This window comes from Tupaia chinensis, unplaced genomic scaffold (genome assembly GCF_000334495.1).
Source record: "Tupaia chinensis unplaced genomic scaffold, TupChi_1.0 Scaffold000276_2, whole genome shotgun sequence".
NCBI lineage: Eukaryota > Metazoa > Chordata > Mammalia > Scandentia > Tupaiidae > Tupaia > Tupaia belangeri.
The window spans coordinates 1,042,338-1,060,432 of NW_006159759.1; the positions used below are offsets into that span (position 1 = coordinate 1,042,338).

Here is an 18,095-nt window from a genome sequence, read left to right on the forward strand (position 1 = left end):
CATCAGTATTTTCTTGAGTCCAGTGACATAACCATTAGGCCATCTGCTGGTTCCATGGCTCTGAAAACTTTTAAGATGGGATTGATATGATAGATTTTCCCTTTGGTCATTGAATTCACACTTTAGATATGCCATTAGCAGTGAGAAATTCAGACTGAAATACTCCAGATGTGAGCCTAAAGTGGAAACAGCCGAGGAAAAATAAAAGGACATATGAGACTATAGAATTGTATAAAAAACATGTTAAGATTATGTGAATTTTTTACCTTGCTTTTTACAGTTCAGGAAGTAAACTTCTGATACAAATCTGATTTCCCAAATAGGCATTCTTATTGGGAGAAGAACAAACTAATCAGGCAACTCAAATAATCCAACTGTGATTCAATTTATTTTTTATTTTTACTATTTGGTCCCTTGTGTTATGCTCATGTTGTCAGTTTTTTAGAGACTAACCATTCCTGTATCAAACTGATAACATTAATTTCTGAACATGCAGAGTTGAAAACAAAATCCATTGGTAACATCTTCAAAGTATAGCGCTCCTTGCAAAGTCTTAAACAAATAGTTTTACTATTTATGTGGGATATTAGTATTTAAATTATCTATCATTAAGTTTTTATACTACTATTCAAAACTTTAATAGTACTAGGAATTTCAGAAAACAAAGCTTCACAACTATAGCTTATACATAATTGGAGTAATAAAATATCCTCTTTTATTTTTAAATAGAATGAATTTATGTATAATTGCATGCTCACTGAAAACAGTAAAGTATTCCCATTCATTAAAAATGTATTTATCAATAAAATACATAATAAAAGTACAATTTGTAGCATAAATGTAAAACAGTCAATTCATCTCAATTAGTTGTTATGGTTTACCTTTATTTTATGGCTATCATGTTTTAAACCAGTAATAAATAGAGAAATATAATAATATATTTACAGGAGATTCTCAAAAATAATGATTCCATTTAATAGTTACTGTTACACTTCATCAGTATTTTCTTTGCAATCTGGATCCAACATCACGAGATAGTTTGGCCCTTGGTTGGTTGGTCTGTAACATAGTTTTAGAATATTCTTTTATTGCAGTATGCATAGACTTTGACAGGTAGATAACAGATTTTAATAAGATTAAATTCATAATTCAAATTCTCATATAATATCCATAAATCCCAACAAAACCGAGTACCATGTTATATAAGGCATCATACTAATTATAATAATTTATGCTCCTCACTTTTTATTATTGGTGATACATGCTTAAGAGGTACTTTTTGGGATCAGCAGGTGGTGTGGTAGCTAAGGCGCTAGACACTCCCACATGGCTGACCATGGTTTGAGTCCCAAACTTGGCAGCTTGCTTTCTCACTTTCCTTCTCTCTCTCTCTGTGTGTCTCTAGTCAAATTAAAATAAATGAATAAATAAAATTAAATAAAAAACAATTCTTTAAAAAAAAGAGGAACTTTTAAAATAAATTAGCTGTGTAAATGGCCAACATTTAATAATTTTGTTTTCCATAGGAAGCAGCTGGGATTGCTATAACACCTGAAACAGCTTAACTAACATTTTCAGTGCTAAAAAAAGTTTACTTGGGGGCAGCAGGTGCATGATGGTTAAAGTGCAGGATTCCCACATGGCTGACCATGGTTAAAGTAGTGGACTTGATTCAAATAGCAGGTTTGATTTAAGTGGCAGACTTGGCAACTTGAAAATCATGCTAGGCATATGTGTGTGTGTGTGTGTGTGTGTGTGTGTGTGTGTGTGCTGAAAATCCAGAGAAGAGAATGGAAGGCAAGGGATTGTGGCATGGTCACCCACCCTGGGAGGTGATTTCTCAATTTCTCTCTCTCTCTGTCTTTCTGAAAAGCACACATGCCCTATGACAAAGACCTAAAAACAAAAAAAAAAGTTGTTTGGTAGAATAATTGTTAAAATTTTATTAAATTCATTTTATATTAAAAAGTAAACAAGATACTCTAAACTGAATATTATGCTTTTAAAATTCATAATTTTTATAATGAAAATCATAATCTAAATAATGAGAGTTACCTTGAGGAGCACAGAGTAAGCCTATTATACTGTATTATGTTGACTCTATTAAAATACATGCTACATGGGTCAGCAGGTGGTGTGATTAAGGTGCTGGACTCCCACTTGGCCGACTGTGCTCTGAGTTCCAGACCTGGAAGCTTGAAATTCCTGCCAGGTGCATGTGTGTGTGTGCCCAAAATCCCAGGAGGAGAATGGAGGAGAAGAGATTGCAGTGTGGCCATCCCCTCTGGGGGGCTGGGGGGTGATGTCTCACATTCCCTCTCACTGTCTTCCTGTGTCTCTCTTTCTAGTGAGCAGATGCACCTTATTGGGAAAAAAAAAAAAAAAAAGCTACATTTCCTCTTTTAAGTCCCAACCTTAGCAGGGTACCTGATGCATGGCAAAGACTCAGCCAACGTCTACTGAATTTTGGGCAGGACAAAGACTGGGTTGAAAAGGCCTGCCCAGAAGAATGTGATAGAATTAAGTCCTGAAGCCTAAGTAGGAGAGAGGAGATGAGAGAGCAGATGTTACGGGCATTATTTTAAGTGCTTTACATATATAATTATCACATATAACCCTCACAGATATTCTATGGGGTAAATGCTATTATTAAGGTGATTATGAGTGCCCAATAAGGAATATGAGAAATTGGACTGCAGTTGATTTTTTAATTTTTCTGAAATCTCAGACTTACACCTCGTCTTATTTTTTAAATTCTTTTTGTCTTGTGGGATATATTATGGTTTTTCACAGCTGAATATAGGGTATAATTGTGAAACCACATATGTAGACAGACATATTCATTTTCTTCAACACAACATTATATTATGTTGTGCATATATGATAATCGTTCTGCTAATTCTTTTTTGGGGAAGTATATATGAACTGGCAAACCACATTTTTTATTCTGGTGTTGTATACCATTCTTTTTTTTTGGGGGGGGGAGGTTTTTGCTATAGGGCACATGCATTTGCCAGAAAGATATAGAGAGACAAGGAGATAGAAAGACAGGGTGAGAAGTCACCCCTCAAGGGGGATGGCTACGCCGCAATCCCTTCTCCTCCATTCTCCTCTTGGGATTTTGGGCATGCACGCACATACGCCTTGTGTGAGTTTAAGCCACCTGGTCTGGGATTTGAACCACGGTCGACTACATGGGAGTTCAGTGATATAGCCATTATGCCAACTGCTGGTTCCCTGTAGTGGTATGCCATTCTATAACCCATGCCTCTCTTGGCACTTGCTCTAAGCAATGGTAAGATAGCTCATTACCTATGCTACAAGAGATACTGTGGTGGCTCCCTTGCCTCAAAATATTTTTATACGCAAGTGTTAACATGTCTGAAATTCCACCATTAGAAATTCATTACAGTTCGGGAACCAGCAGTTAGTGTAATGGTTATGTTGCTGGATTCCCATGGAGTCAACCGTGGTTTGAGTCCCGGACCTGGTGGCTTAAACTCACGCCGGGCTCATGTGCGTACGTGCCCAAGATCCTGAGAGGAGAATGGAGGAGAAGGGATTGTGGCATGGCCATCCCCCCTGGGGGGGGTGACTTCTTGCTTTCTGTCTCTCTTTCTCTCTCTCTGTCTGTCTGGTGAGCACACGTGCCCTATAGCAAAAACCTCTCCAAAAAAAAAAAAAAAAAAAGAAATTATTATAGTTTTTTCCAGATACTGTTTTTAAATGACTTAAATGGCTTTAAATGTTTCAAAATAATTTTAAAAATGATTTATCAAAAATTCATGCTGCATATAGCATTGTAGGGGAAAAGAAGTGCAAAGAACAACAAAATAAAATAAGCCTCTCCTCAAAACGTACATGTGTTGGGGTGGTGGTAAAGGATCCTAGGTTGGATCAGAGAAATAAAATAGCCACGAAGGATAGATAATTGGTGAACACCGCATATGGTATGAATTTGATATAATGTGTCAAGATTAAATTTCTTGGGTATGAAAATGAGATTGTTACGTAGGAGAATGTCTGTTCTGAGGAGAACGTGTATGCTGAATTATTTTGGGGGTAAGAACTATGATGTCTGCAATTTACTTTCCTTTATAAAAATTATTTAATTTTATTTACCATTATTATTTTAAAATTTGCTATAGGACACAGGAGAAACAGAGAGAGAGAGAGAGAGACAACAAGGGGTCTGCAGGCGCCATGGTGGTTGGGGTGCTGGACTCCCACATTGCTATTCACAGTTCAATGCCTGGGCCAGAACTGAAGAGATGTCATGAAAACAATTTGGCAAGCATCCAATTAATTCTCTAACAAAACATTTCTTTATTGAACAGCTAAATTGAGAATTGTGACAGTACAGGTAGTATCTTAGTTTGAAGATATCCATTTTATAGACTTGAATCTCACTTGATCACCTCCAGTTAGATGTGACTTCTTCCTTCTATGGTTTCATAAAACTGTACCTAATATAGTTTTATCTTATACTGTATTAGAGTTATTTATGCATACTATCTAGCACTATGTTTCTCTCCCTGTTAGACTGCAAAGTCCTGAATGTAGTGATTGTTTTTTTATATACAAGTGAACTTTTTTTTTTTTTTTGAGAGGTTTTTGCTATAGGGCGCGTGTGCTCACCAGAAAGACAGAGACAGAGAGACAGAAAGCGAGAAATCAGCCCCAGGGGGGATGGCCACACTGCAGTCCCTTCTCCTCCATTCTCCTCTTGGGATCTTGGGCATGCATGCACATGCGCCTGGCGTGAGTTTAAGCTGCTGGGTCCGGGACTCAAACCGCAGTCCACTACATGGGAGTCCAGCAACATAGCCATTACGCTAACTGCTGGTCCCTATACAAGTATATCTTTATCAGAATCCAGTGTCAAGGCAATAAACAAAAAAAATACTCAAAACAGTAATGACCAGTCCTGAACTCTCAAGACATGGGAGAGATATGAACTAGGGCAGGGATTACTACCCAATGCATACTTAGCAATTTTTCTTTTTCTAAAGAATTATTTATTTAATTAAATTAATTAATTTCTTTTTTTTTTTTTTTGAGAGGTTTTTGCTATAGGGCACGTGCGCTCGCCAGACAGAGAGAGACAGAGAGACAGAAAGTGAGAAATTACTCCTCAGGAAGATGGCCACGCCGCAATCCCTTCTCCTCCATTCTCCTCTTGGGATCCTGGGCATGCACACACACGCACCCGGCGTGAGTTTAAGCCACCGGGTCTGGGACTCGAACCGCGGTCGACTACGTGGGAGTCCAGCGACATAGCCATTAGGCTAACTGCTGGTCCCAATTTCTTACTATTTTTAATTTGCTGAAGGGCATACAAACTCACCAAAGAGAGAAAACGAGAAAACAAGTTGCTAGATTCAGGACTCAAACTGTGGTTGCTCATGTGGGAAGCCAGCATCTTAACAACCATGACACCTGCTGGCCCCAGCAATTTTTCAATTAGGCTACATATCTAAAATTATTTGCAGATTGGTACGGTAATATCTGTTTCTGCTGATAAAATGCTCCCAATATCTTTATATTCTGACTCTTTTTAAAGGATATGACAGAATATTTGCTTGATTCTACAAAAAGTCATATAATAAAAAGTTGTTTGGGGGAAAAAGCTCTCTAAAAACCAATTTCACAAAAAGTTACTATCAATAGTGTTCTTACCTGTTTTGTTATGTACATAAAATCATAAAGCTTCCTAAAACAATAAAACAATATGTCTTCAAATACTTACCAGAAGTGGTATTATTTGTAAAGTATTTTTGATGGATGAATTTTGGCAAATGGTTTCTTGTACATCTGAAATAATTATATCATGATACAAAAATAACTTAGTTATGTACACTGAAAAAGATGATTAAAGAATCAAATATTAAATTCTGATGTATGAAAATATTCAAAATTGAGTAAGATATCTTTTTTTTTTTTTGACCCTAGAAATGGTCCTTACACATTTTTGTTGTTGCTATAGGATGCATGTTCTCCCATGTGCGAGATAAAGAAAGAAATCACCCCCTGGAGGGATGGTCACACTGCAATCCCTCATCCTCCAGTCTCCTCTGAGGATTTTGGGCAAGCACAAGCACTTGCCCGGCATGATTTAGAAGCTTCAGGGCCCAACACTTGAACCATGCAGTGGGCCATGTGGGATACAGCTCCCTTAACCACGCCATTTAGCTGGTCCCAGGCTGAATCTTTTATATGAAGCATTTAAATATATAGAAACATCTAATGGAAAATTTAAAATCCTCAAAATTAGGGACCAGCAGTTAGCATAATGGCTATGTTGCTGAACTCCCATATAGTTAACCGCAGTTCAAATCCTGGACCTGGTGGCTTACAACTCATGCCAGGTGTGTGTGAATGCGTGCCCAAGATCCCGAGAGGAGAATGGAGGAAAAGGGACTGCAGTGTGGCCATCCCCCCTGGGGGGTGATTTCTCACTTTCTGTCTCTATCTGTCTGTCTGGAGAGTGCATGCGCCCTGTAGCAAAAACCTCTCCAAAAAAAAAAAAATCCTCAAAATTGGGGCCAGCAGGTGGTGTGGTGGTTGGTGCACTGGACTCCCACATGGCTTACTATTATTCAAGTTCCAGATCAGTCCCACCCTGCTTTCTCACTTTCCCTCTCTTTTTTTCTTTCCCTTTTAAATAATTATTTAATTTTATTTATTCAATCATTTATTTTAATTTGACCAGAAAGAGACAGAGACAGAAAGTGAGAAAGCAAGCCACCAGGTTTGTGACTCGAACCATGGTCAGCATGTGGGAATGTCCAGCACCTTAACCACCATGCCACCTGTTGGTCCCCTCACTTTCCCTTTTCTCTACCTCTCTGGTAAGATTAAAAATGATATTAAATAAATATAAATTTAATAAATCCTTAAAGTTATTGATTTGAGGTTTTTTAAAATCCTTTGTCTACATAACAATGTTATATCTAATATATATCCCTCTCTTTCTCTCTCTCTCTCTCTCTCTTTTTTTTTTTGTGAGAAGACTCAGGCACTCACCAGACAGACACAGAGAAAGGGAACAGAGAAAGCATTCCTCATGGAAAATGGCTACACTACAGTCCCTGCTCCTCCATCTCTCCTTCTTTTGGGGATGTTGGGCATGCATATACATAACCACTTGGCATGTTTCTCAAATTGTCAGGTCTGGGACTCGAAATGCACAGTGATTCGTGTGGGATCCAGCTGTCTTAACCATCAGATCATGGAGCCTGCCTGTTCTGTATCTTTTATTAATATATTATTGTATTATTTTATTTTAATTTGGAATTAACATATATAGAGAGGATGTAAAACATATATGCATTAATTTTTTTTTTTTTTTGCTAGAGAGTGCAGGTACTTACTAGAGAGAGACAGAATGAGACAGAAAGTGAGAAAGCAAAAAATCATCCTGCATTGGGCATGGTTACACCACAATGCCTTCTCTGACATTTCTCCTCCCTTTTGGGATTTTGGGCATGCATGCACAGATGTCTGCCATGTTTTTCAAGCCACCAGGTCTGGGACTCAACCCCCTCAGCCAGTCTTGTAGGATCCAGCCACCTTGACCTCCATGCCATAGGCTGGCCCATGTATTATTTTTTGGAGAGGTTTTTTTTTCCTTCTTTTTTTTTTTTTTTTTTGCTATAGGGCATGTGCATTCACCAGAAAGACAAAGACAGACAGAGAGACAGAAAGCAAGAAATCACCTCCCCAGGGGTGATGGCCACGCCACAATCCATTCTCCTCCACCCTCCTCTTAGGATCTTGGGCATGCACAAACACATGCCCAGCATGAGTTTAAGCGACCGGGTCCAGGTCTTGAACCGCGGCTGACTACATGGGTGTCCAACAACATAGCCATTATGCCACTGTTGGTCCCTAAATTATTTTTTTAATAAGAATTATTTTATTTCATTTTATTCCTTGTCCTTATTTTTCTTTTCTTTTTTTTTTTTTGAGGTTGACCAGAGAGAGCCAGAGAGAGAGAAGGAAAGAGAGAAAGCTGCCAGGACCAGGACTTGAATAGTGGTCAACCGTAGTCCAGCTGGCTTAACCACCATACCACCCACTGGCCTCGGTTCTAAATTCTTGAGGATGACTTTTTTTTCTCCTTTATCTACTCAATATTGAAATTCAAGAAATGCAAGCTTTTTTTTTCTTTAAGAATTATTTTATTTAACTTTATTTATTATTATTGTTTATTTCCAGTTTGATCAGAGAGAGAGAGAGAAAGAGAAGGAAAGTGAGAAAGCAAGTTACCAGGGCCAGGACTAGAACCATGGTCGGCCATGTGGGAATCCAGCACCTTTAGCCACCATGCCACCTGCTACCCTCATCACCCCCCCTTTTTTTTAAGAATTATTTTATTTAACTTTATTTATTATTATTATTTTAAGAAATGTGAGCTTTAAAATTTTTTTTTTATTTAGATTTTTGCTATAGGGTATGTGCACTCACCAGAAAGACAGAGTGACAGAAATCAAGAATTCATCCCCCAGCGAGGATGGTTACACTACAATCCCTTCCCCTCCATTCTCCTCTCAGGATTCTGGGTACGCATGCACACACATGTTCCCAGTGTGAGTTTCAAGCCATTGGGTCTGGGACTCAAACAGTGGTCAGCCATGTGGGAGTCCAGGTGGCCATCATGCCACCTGCTGGCCCCAAGGCAAACTTTGTTTTGTTACTCCACCCCAGCCCCTCTTCTGTGTGTGTGTGTGTGTGTGTGTGTGTGTGTGTATGTGTAGGCAATAGCTCTTTGGGTGGTCCAGCTTTATTGTGGGAAGATCTTCTATGAGACTATGCATCTTCAGTAGGTTCTGGGTTGTGTCTCTTGTTCCTTTTCTTTCCTTTTCTTTTCTTTTCTTTTTTTTTTTTTTCTGTAAGAGAGATTTTTGCTATAGGGTGCATTTGCTTCCTGAAGAGATAGAGACAGAAAATGAGAAATCATCCCATAGGGGAGATGGCCAGGCCACAATTCCTTCTCTTCCATTCTCCTCTCGGGATTTTGGCTATGCATACACACAAATCTGGCATTAGTTTCAAGCTGCTGTGTGCGGGACTGGAACTGTGGATGACTATGTAAGAGTATGTGACATAACCATTATGCCATCTGCTGGTCCCTGTTCCTCTTTTTCTGTGAGCCTAAAAAGAAAAGCTCAACTTTTTGTCTCAGGACAAAAGTAAGCTACAACACTCCCTTTATAGGTTCTTATCTATATTTAGTTTAAGAATTTCTTATATTCTTGGGGACCAGCAGTTAGCGTAATGGCTATGTCGCTGGCCTCCCACGTAGTGGACTGCAGTTCTCATCCCGGACCCGGTGGTTCAAAACTCACGCCGGGCATGTGTGTGTGTGTGCCCAAGATCCTGAGAGGAGAATGGAGGAGAAGGGATTGCGGTGTGTCCATCCCCCTCGGGGAATGATTTCTTGCTTTCTGTCTCTCTGTCTCTCTCTGTCTGTCTGGCGAGCGCACGCGCCCTATGGCAAAAAAACCTCTCCCCACCCCCAAAAAACATTCTTATATTCTTATCAGCTCATTATTATTATTTAAGTTTTTTGAGGTACTTAATCAAGAATTTATGATTGTGGGGCCAGCAGGTGGTGTGGTGATTGAGGGACTGGATTCCCACATGGCTGGCTGCCGTTCAAGGCCCAGACCTGGTGGCTTGCTTTCTTACTTTCTCTCTCTTTCTGGTGAGCTCACATGCCCTGTAGCAAATTTAAAAAATAACAATGATGATAAGTAAATAATTATTTTAAAAAGAAAAAAGAATTTATGGTTATTTTGATGGTCACTATAGATATCTAGCCTGCCCATTGCTAAAACATTGATACATTCCTAAAAGATAGTTAATGATGCAAAGAATTGACATCATCATAAATGATATCATAAATAATATGGTATATTTGAGATAGTATGTAATAGTCAAATATGTTCTCAACTGTTATATATTCAATTATATAGCTGATAAGTCTGGATATATTTTGTATTTTCCTTTTCAAATTTTAAATTAAATTAAATTTCAAATTAACATTGTCTAGTACAAAATAACATTTCTCATAAAATGTACAGTGAGCATTACTTACAGTGTAATCTTTCATTGAGATGATTAAGAGATTGAAGGATCTTCTGTTCTTCAGCTGATAACGCACATATGTTAAATTGCTGGGTCTCATTTAAAACTAGATTTGGTTTCTGTAGTTGTTTGCTATTTATGACAGTTAGAATTTCATCTTCAGACATTGAAGCCTTCGTGAGGTTTTCAGCCATTAAAAACTCAGAAGTACTATCTGAAACTATAGAAATTTTATGTGAATTATTCTTGATTCCTCTTTGTCTTTGGAATCAGCCCTCACACATACCTAACTGACATATACTGTATGTATTCGTTTCACAAACCAAAACTCAGTAAATGTTCTGTCATTTTGTAGTTTACTAATCAGAAATCCTTTATTTCTGGCATTTTCCCATCCCTAATTTTAAAAAAGATATTAAAAATGATAGCAGTGAGGTAATTCTTAGTTTCACCAAACATAAAAAAACATTTAAATACTTTTTCTGTTGCATTTTTATTATTCATAGGTAGCACAAAGATGAAGGAGATTGCCTTTATGATAGTAGTTAAAATGAATTTTAAATAAAATAATAAGAAAAAGTAATTTAACCAAAGATTAAAAAGCTAGATAATCAGCTGAACTGAACCAACAGTTTAGAAACAGACACAATTACATATAAGAACATCAAAGACCAAAGACTTGAAAGACAGGAAAGATGACTCAATAAGTTGTTTCATTGTTGGGACCAGCAGGTGGCATGGTGGTTAAGGCACTGGACACTCCCACATGACCAGCAATGGTTTGAGCCCCAGACCTACTGGCTTGGTTTCTCACTTTTTCTGTCTCTCTCTGATCAAATTACAAAAAAAAAAAAAAAAAAAGAAAAAAAGGATGAATAAGTAAAGTTAAAAAAAATTTTTTTTAAAAATAAATTAGTTCACTGTTTATAAAAGAATTCATTGGAAGTTTCACTTTCCACAGTCCATTTAAGCAAATTCCAAGGATATTTAAATTTAAGGAATAATCCCTAGGCCCTAGTATCTATGGGAAAAGAATATGACGAAATAATTCACCAATAAAACAATGTCATTAATTGTCATTAAAAGATATAAAAATCAAAGCTGACATAAGACCATTTATCTGCCTATCATATAACCAAATAGAAGTGATTCTACCTCAAGCTGACATACATCACTGAGAGAACTTTGAATGGTAAGACTTTTCATGAGAATGCTTTGGTGGGACCAGCAGTTGACATAATGGTTATGTTTTTGGACTCCCACATAGTTGATCATGGTTCTAGTCCTGGATCTGCCAGCTTAACCTCACACGGGGCATGTGAACGTATGTGCCCAAGATCCCGAGAAGAATGGAGAAGGGACTGTGGCATGGCCATCCCCCTTGGGGGGTAATTTCTTACTTTCCATCTCTGTCTCTCTGTCTCTCTATCTCTCTCCAGTGAGCACATAAGCCCTATGGCAAAAAAACAAACAAACAAAAAACCAAAAACAAACCAAAAAACAAAATGAAACAACCCCCCCCCAAAAAAAGCCATCTCAATGCTTATTTCCTTTGGGCTAGTATTCATTTAATACACAGAGTTTCAGTCAGCAATAACTTATTAGATAGCAATTATATGGCAGATACCATAAGGAATCTATCTTACAGAAATAAATGAAAAACTAAGAAATAGTTTGATGTAGAATGATGTTCAATATATTATTTAGAAGAAAGGAAAACTGACAGCGACCTGAATGTGCAGGGGTAATGAGAGTTCAGGTCCTAAAACGTAGTTTGCCAATCACATGATAAGTATGTACCTGAGAATGAATTTAAGAAAAAAAGAATCCCTGGGAACAAAGGTCAGAAGAAAAGATTTAAACTTAAACGTACCTTCTTCAGTATTACAATGACCTCTTGTAGTTCGTTTTGGCTCACCTGGACTTATCTGGACAAAATTCTGTAAAAATAGGGTATTAAGTAAGAACATAATTCCATATTTAAAACTTATGATATATACATTAATTTTTAAAAGAAATCTTTAACTACTATATATATATTTCAGCTATCATTGTTCATGTAACTTTTATATATATGTGTGTGTATGTATGTATATATATATTTATGATTTATGTCTATATTTTGGAGGGGTGGGTAGAAATCAAAGATTACTGGAATAAGAACTTTCTATGGTATCATATAATAAAAAATATTTTCTATCTATTGAAAAAGTTTCTGGTTGCACTGTTGTCTTAGTTATTTGGAAGAGAGAAAGTAAAGGTGGCAATCAAAAGTGCTAATTAAAGGAAAGGTAAGAAATTATCCTAAGGTTTATAATCTAGGTGGTTTATCATTACAGGAGTGAAGCACAACTATCAGCCAAAAGCCTCTGACCTTGGCTACCGCCAGATAGGTAATTATGTTAGATTATAAATCTTAAAACAGAAATAGCTACCCAATGCTGCACAGAACCTGGGAAAGGGAAATCTGAGAGCACTGGCAGTAAGTGCATCCATTTAACACTATCTAAGAGATACCAATGCTCCTTCTCTGAATATGGTCTACTTCCTTTCTTTATTTCCATTCTCTTTCACTTTAATGATTGTCTTCTCTCAGATAAAGCATCCTGGCTGTGACTATACTTAGCTTTTGTTTAGTCTGATCTGAATAGTAACTGACATGGATTTTTGCAACAGCTCTTCTCAATAGTTTTCAGTCTTGCCTGATCTCCATTACAGACAGGAGAGTCTCTGGACTGAAACCCTGGTATACAAACTGGCAACTGTGCTTTTTCAATCTTTCATTTCTCTCAGATTATCTCCACATAGAAGTGGTGGGCTGGGAAATCGAATATCATAAAATAGATTTTCTAACAGAAGGTGACAAAGGCTCTTGCTTAGGTTCCGGAATAAACCAAAACAAAATAGGGATGAAAAATGTAAACTTCAAAACTTGATTTTGATTCAGGAAAAATGACCTTTTCTAAGGCAAGCAACACTTTGGAAGATATGTATCTATGTATGAATGGAAGATTTGTATGTTAAAGTGGAAGTGAGGCTTCTGGAAAGAAGGACAAATATGAACTCTAAAGATGAGAAGATATAGGACCTGCAGATGGTGTAATGGTTACATTGATGGACTCCCACATAGTTGATCTGGCGACTTAAAACTCAAGCCAGGTGTGTGTGTATGCATGCGTGCCCAAAATCCTGAGAAGAGAGTGGACGAGAAGGCGAGAAGGGATTGCACCATGGCCATCCTCCCGGGGGGTGATTTCTCTCTTTCTCTCTGGTGAGCACATAGCAAAAATCTCTCTCTAAAAAAAAAAACAAAACAAACAAAAAAAAAAAAAGGATAGAATGCAAAGGAGCAGCAGGCCGGTTGGTGGCATGCTGGTTAAGGTGGATGGATCCCACATGGCCACTATGGAGTTCAAATCCCCAACCTTGTGGTTTGAAAAACATGATGGGTGTATGTATGTGCTCTAAATCCTGAATGAAATGCAGAATAAGGGCTTATAGCATAATCATTCCCCATTGGGATGCTTGCTTTCTCTTTGTCTAAGAGCATATGTGCCCATTAGCAAAGTTTAAAAAAAAAGTTTTGCAGAGTTACAAAAACAGAATAAGACCCAGAAAAATGAAAATGAATTTAGAGAAACAAGCAGATGGTGTAGTGGTTATATCACTGGACTCCCACATGGCCGACTGCAGTCTGAATTCCAGACCTGGAGGCTTGAAACTCACACTGGCTGCATGCAGGTGCATGACCAAAATCCTGGCAGGAAAATGGAGGAGAGGGGATTGTGGCATGGCCATCCCCCTCTGCCTTTCTGCCTCTCTGCGTCTCTCTGATGACTGCACATACCCTACAGCAAAAATCTCTCTCTAAAAATAATAAAATAAATTTAGAGAGTGCAATAATAAGAGACATTTAAAATTTAGTTTGTTAATTTTCTGGGTTACAAAAACTACATATTATTATTATTTTCTTTTAGAGAGATTTTTTCCTATAGGCCATGTGCACTTGCCAGAGAGACAGAGAGGCAGTGAGAAATCACCCCCAGGGGAGATGGCGACGTTGCAGTCCCTTTTACTTCATTCTCCCCTTGGGATCTTGGGCACGCGTGCACACCTACCCAGCACCTGGCATGAGTGTTAAGCCACTGGGTCCAGGACTCAAACCATGGTTGACTACATGGAAGTCCAGTGACATAACCATTATGACACCTGCTTGTCCCAAAAACTATGTCTTTTTTTTTTTTTTTTTGAGAGGTTTTTGCTCTAGGGTGCATACGCTTGTCAGACACACAGAGAGAGAGAGAGAGACAGAGAGCGAGAAATCACCCCCCAGGGAGGATGGCCATGCTGCAACCCCTTCTCCTCCATTCTCCTCTTGGGATCTTGGGCACGCGTGCACCCCTGCCCAGCACCTGGCATGAGTGTTAAGCCACTGGGTCCAGGACTCAAACCACAGTCGACTACGTGGGAGTCCAGCAACATAGCCATTATGCCATCTACTGGTCCCACTGTATCTTTTTTTAATCTACAATATATTAGTAAAATTAAAAATAGGCAAAAAGTGTTCATTTTATAGATTTCGAGATGTTTCATGGAAACAATATGAAATTTAAAAAGGAAGGACTGATTATTTGTCATCAGGAAATTATGTTTGCAATTAAGTACAATGTTTGTTTTTAGGCATTAAGAATACATTGATAATAGGACATAAATATGTGATTAAATGACTTGATTTGCTGATAAGGTTAGATCATGGTCTATTGTTTTCTCCATTAATTATCTTATGTACATGAAAATCAACATTTTCTATACTTTACAAATGATGGGACCCTCAACTTACAAATTCATCATAAAAGGACTCAGTAGTATAGAAGTAAAGGGAATAATGGTAGATACCCAAAATTGAGAGAGTGGAGGGTTTAGGAGAAAATGATTAGCAGATATAAGTATACACGTAAACAAGAGGAATAGGTTATGGAACAATGCATCACAGCTCAGCAAAAAAAAATGACAGTACACTATATACTTAAAAAAAAACCTGGCAGAACTACTAATATACACATCATAATGTAATATTCAATGTCCAATAGGAGAGATATGTCTATATCCATGATTTGATTATTACATCCTTTATGTATGCTATGAAAAAACATACTGTACTCCACAAAGATGAACACTTATGGAAACTAGAAATTATAACATAAAACTTTAAAAAGATGGGAAAGAAATAAAACATAAACAAATATTTCCCCCCCAATTTTGAGCTTCTGATCTTGGTTGTTCAGATGAACAGGACTCCCACATGGCTAACTGTGGTTTGAGTCCTGGACATGGTAGCTTGTTTTCTCACTTTCCTTCTCTCTCTGTGTGTGTGTCTCTCTCTGGTGAGTGCATGTGCTTTGTAGCAAGTTAAATAATAATAAATACAATTACATAATAATTCTTTTTTTTCTTTTTTATTTTTTTGGAGAGGTTTTTGCTATAGGGTGCATGCACTCACCAGAGAGAGACAGATAGAAAGCGAGAAATCACCCCCCAGGGGGGATGGCCACATAGCAATCCCTTCTCCTCCATTCTCCTCTCGGGATCTTGAGCACGCATGCACACGCACCCGGCGTGAGTTTAAGCCACCGGGTCCAGGACTCGAACTGCGGTCGACTATGTGGGAGTCCAGTGACATAGCCATTATGCTAACTGCAGGTCCCTTACATAATAATTCTTAAAAAAATACTTTGTCATATTGGTCAAGTGACATCTGATGTCATTTAGTTTGTGATGTTATATATAATAAGGTGAAGGAGCCACGGTAAAAATACTACTGATTACAATAAAATATTTCTTTTTATTTTATTTAAAATGTTCTCAAGGAAATTCTGGGAGGTGTTGGATATGTCTACTCCCTTGACTGTGGTGATGATATTATGGGTGTTTGAATATGTCCAAATTCATCAAGTTGTACACAGTAAATGCAATTATTTGTCTATCAATTATACCTCAATAAAACCAATAATAAGCAAATAAATTCTTCATAAAGCACCCTATTTTGATTGTATTAGGAAAAAAAAAACAGGAATAGTTATACTTAAAGAAACTCCAAGTGAAATGCTATTTACCTATCAATCTAGATTTTTTTTGAGAGTTTTTCTGCTATAGGGTGCACACGTTTGCCAGACAGAGAGACAGAAAGCGGCCATTCCAGGAGGATGGCCACACCTCAATCCCTTCTCCATTCTCCTCTCGGGATCTTGGGCATACATGTACACGTGCTTGGCATGAGTTTAAGCCACCCAGGTCCGGGACTCGAACTGTGGTTGACTACATGGGAGTCCAGTGACACAGCCATTACGTCAACTGCTGGTCCCTCAATCTAGATTTTTTAATATTCCTTTTTTTTTTTTTGAGAGATTTTTGCTATAGGGTGCAGGCACTCACTCCCAGGGAGGATGGCCATGCTGAAATCCCTTCTCCTCCATTCTCCTCTAGGGATTTTGGGAATGCACGCACACATGGTGTGTTAAAAGCCACTGGTCTAGGACTCAAACTGCAGTTGGCCATGTGGTAGTCCAGGGCCTCAATCACTACACTACCTGCTGGCTCCTACTTTTTTTTTATATTCTAAAATCAATCCTCAGATCAAGTTAGAGCTCAAGAAAATGTCATATTTAGACCACATTTACTTAGCCCTTACAGAATTACTCCCACTCATTTTTAGACTGTCATTACATTTTTTACTTTTATTGAAGATTTCTTACACAATCAGCCATATGAAACTCTGAATTCACTTGCTGAACTAAGGATACATCTATTATGTACTTGTGGTCACCTATAAAAGGTCTTCAATGGGCAATGTCTTTAAAAATATATTACATAGGGCCAGCAGGTGGCATGGTGATTAAGGGTGCTGGACTCCCACATGGCCAACTGCAGTTCAAGTCCCAGACGTGGAGGCTTGCTTTCTCTCTTTCTCGCTCCCCCTCCTTCCCTTTCCCTTCCTCCCTTTTTCCTTCCCTTCCTCCCTCTCTTACTCTATTCCTCTCTGGTCAAATTAAAATAAAGTAAAATAAAATAATTTAAAAAATTTAAAATATATTACAAAAAACATAATTATCAGTATCTCTTGATAATTACGTAACCCATTCAATTTTCCTTTTTGTTATGTCTTACAGGAAGCTCAGATCAAAATAGGATGCTCAATCATATAGGACTGTATTAGTCTTCATGATTAGCATACTTGCTTCTTTTATTCATGGCTTGACTTTACTTTTCTTTAATGATATTTAAATAACTTTATTGAATTTTGTTGTGAATTACTTCATTTTCTCCCAGAGTTGGCTATAAATAATAGCAAATAAAATAACAATAGGGATTTCTTAAAAGTTATTTTAAACCCAGGACCAGCAGTTAGCATAATGGCTACGGTCGTTGGACTCCTATGTAGTTGACCGTGGTTTGAGTCCTGGACCTGGTGGCTTAAATGCAGTACGTGTGTGCCCAAGATTCCAAGAGGAGAATGGAGGAAAAGGAATTGTGGCATGACCATCGCCCGTGGGGGGTGATTTCTCGCTTTGTATCTCTCTGTCTCTGTCTTTCTGGCGAGTGCACAAGCCCTATAGCAAAAAACCTCTTCCCCCCACACAAAAAAGTTATTTTAAACCCTTTATTATTGATCATATAGATAATGAGCATATAGCAAATAAGTTCAGTATAAAAACTTCTAGCACAGATCCCATTCCTGTTTTACAAATGGCTTTGGTTATGTTTATGTTGTAGCATATAGTTTACAGCAAGAACATAGTGTTTTAAGAACATTCAAAGAATATCTATTCCAAATAATATTTCACTACTGAATAAAGATCTTTTACTATACTATACTTACATCCGTTTGTTCATTGTACTTCTGTCCTACAGATCCAGAGTTTTGTCTTTTCTGTTCTAAAAAACTTCTTTGTTTATTTTCAACAATTCGTTTTCTTCTCTTAATGGTAGAATCTTAAATAAATGTC

At 37.7% G+C, this 18,095-nt stretch overlaps 1 protein-coding gene across 4 annotated transcripts in view; it reads right to left on the reverse strand.

The window, feature by feature from the left end:
- Nucleotides 1-846: 846 nt before the first annotated feature.
- The window catches only part of CEP126 (centrosomal protein 126), a 68,464-nt gene continuing 51,215 nt past the window's right edge, over nt 847-18,095 (reverse strand). For 3 of the 4 annotated variants that reach the window (XM_027772481.1, XM_027772480.1, XM_027772479.1), the window contains 6 exons: nt 17,969-18,081; nt 11,966-12,032; nt 10,103-10,312; nt 5,750-5,814; nt 2,428-2,534; nt 1,038-1,059 (listed from right to left, as the gene is read on the reverse strand). In XM_027772481.1, coding sequence (XP_027628282.1) covers nt 2,457-2,534; nt 5,750-5,814; nt 10,103-10,312; nt 11,966-12,032; nt 17,969-18,081 — 533 coding nt within the window. In that variant the 3' untranslated portion in view covers nt 1,038-1,059; nt 2,428-2,456. Of the gene's footprint in view, nt 1,060-2,427; nt 2,535-5,749; nt 5,815-10,102; nt 10,313-11,965; nt 12,033-17,968; nt 18,082-18,095 lie in introns of all 4 variants that reach the window. The other variant, XM_027772482.1, reaches the window with a different exon arrangement.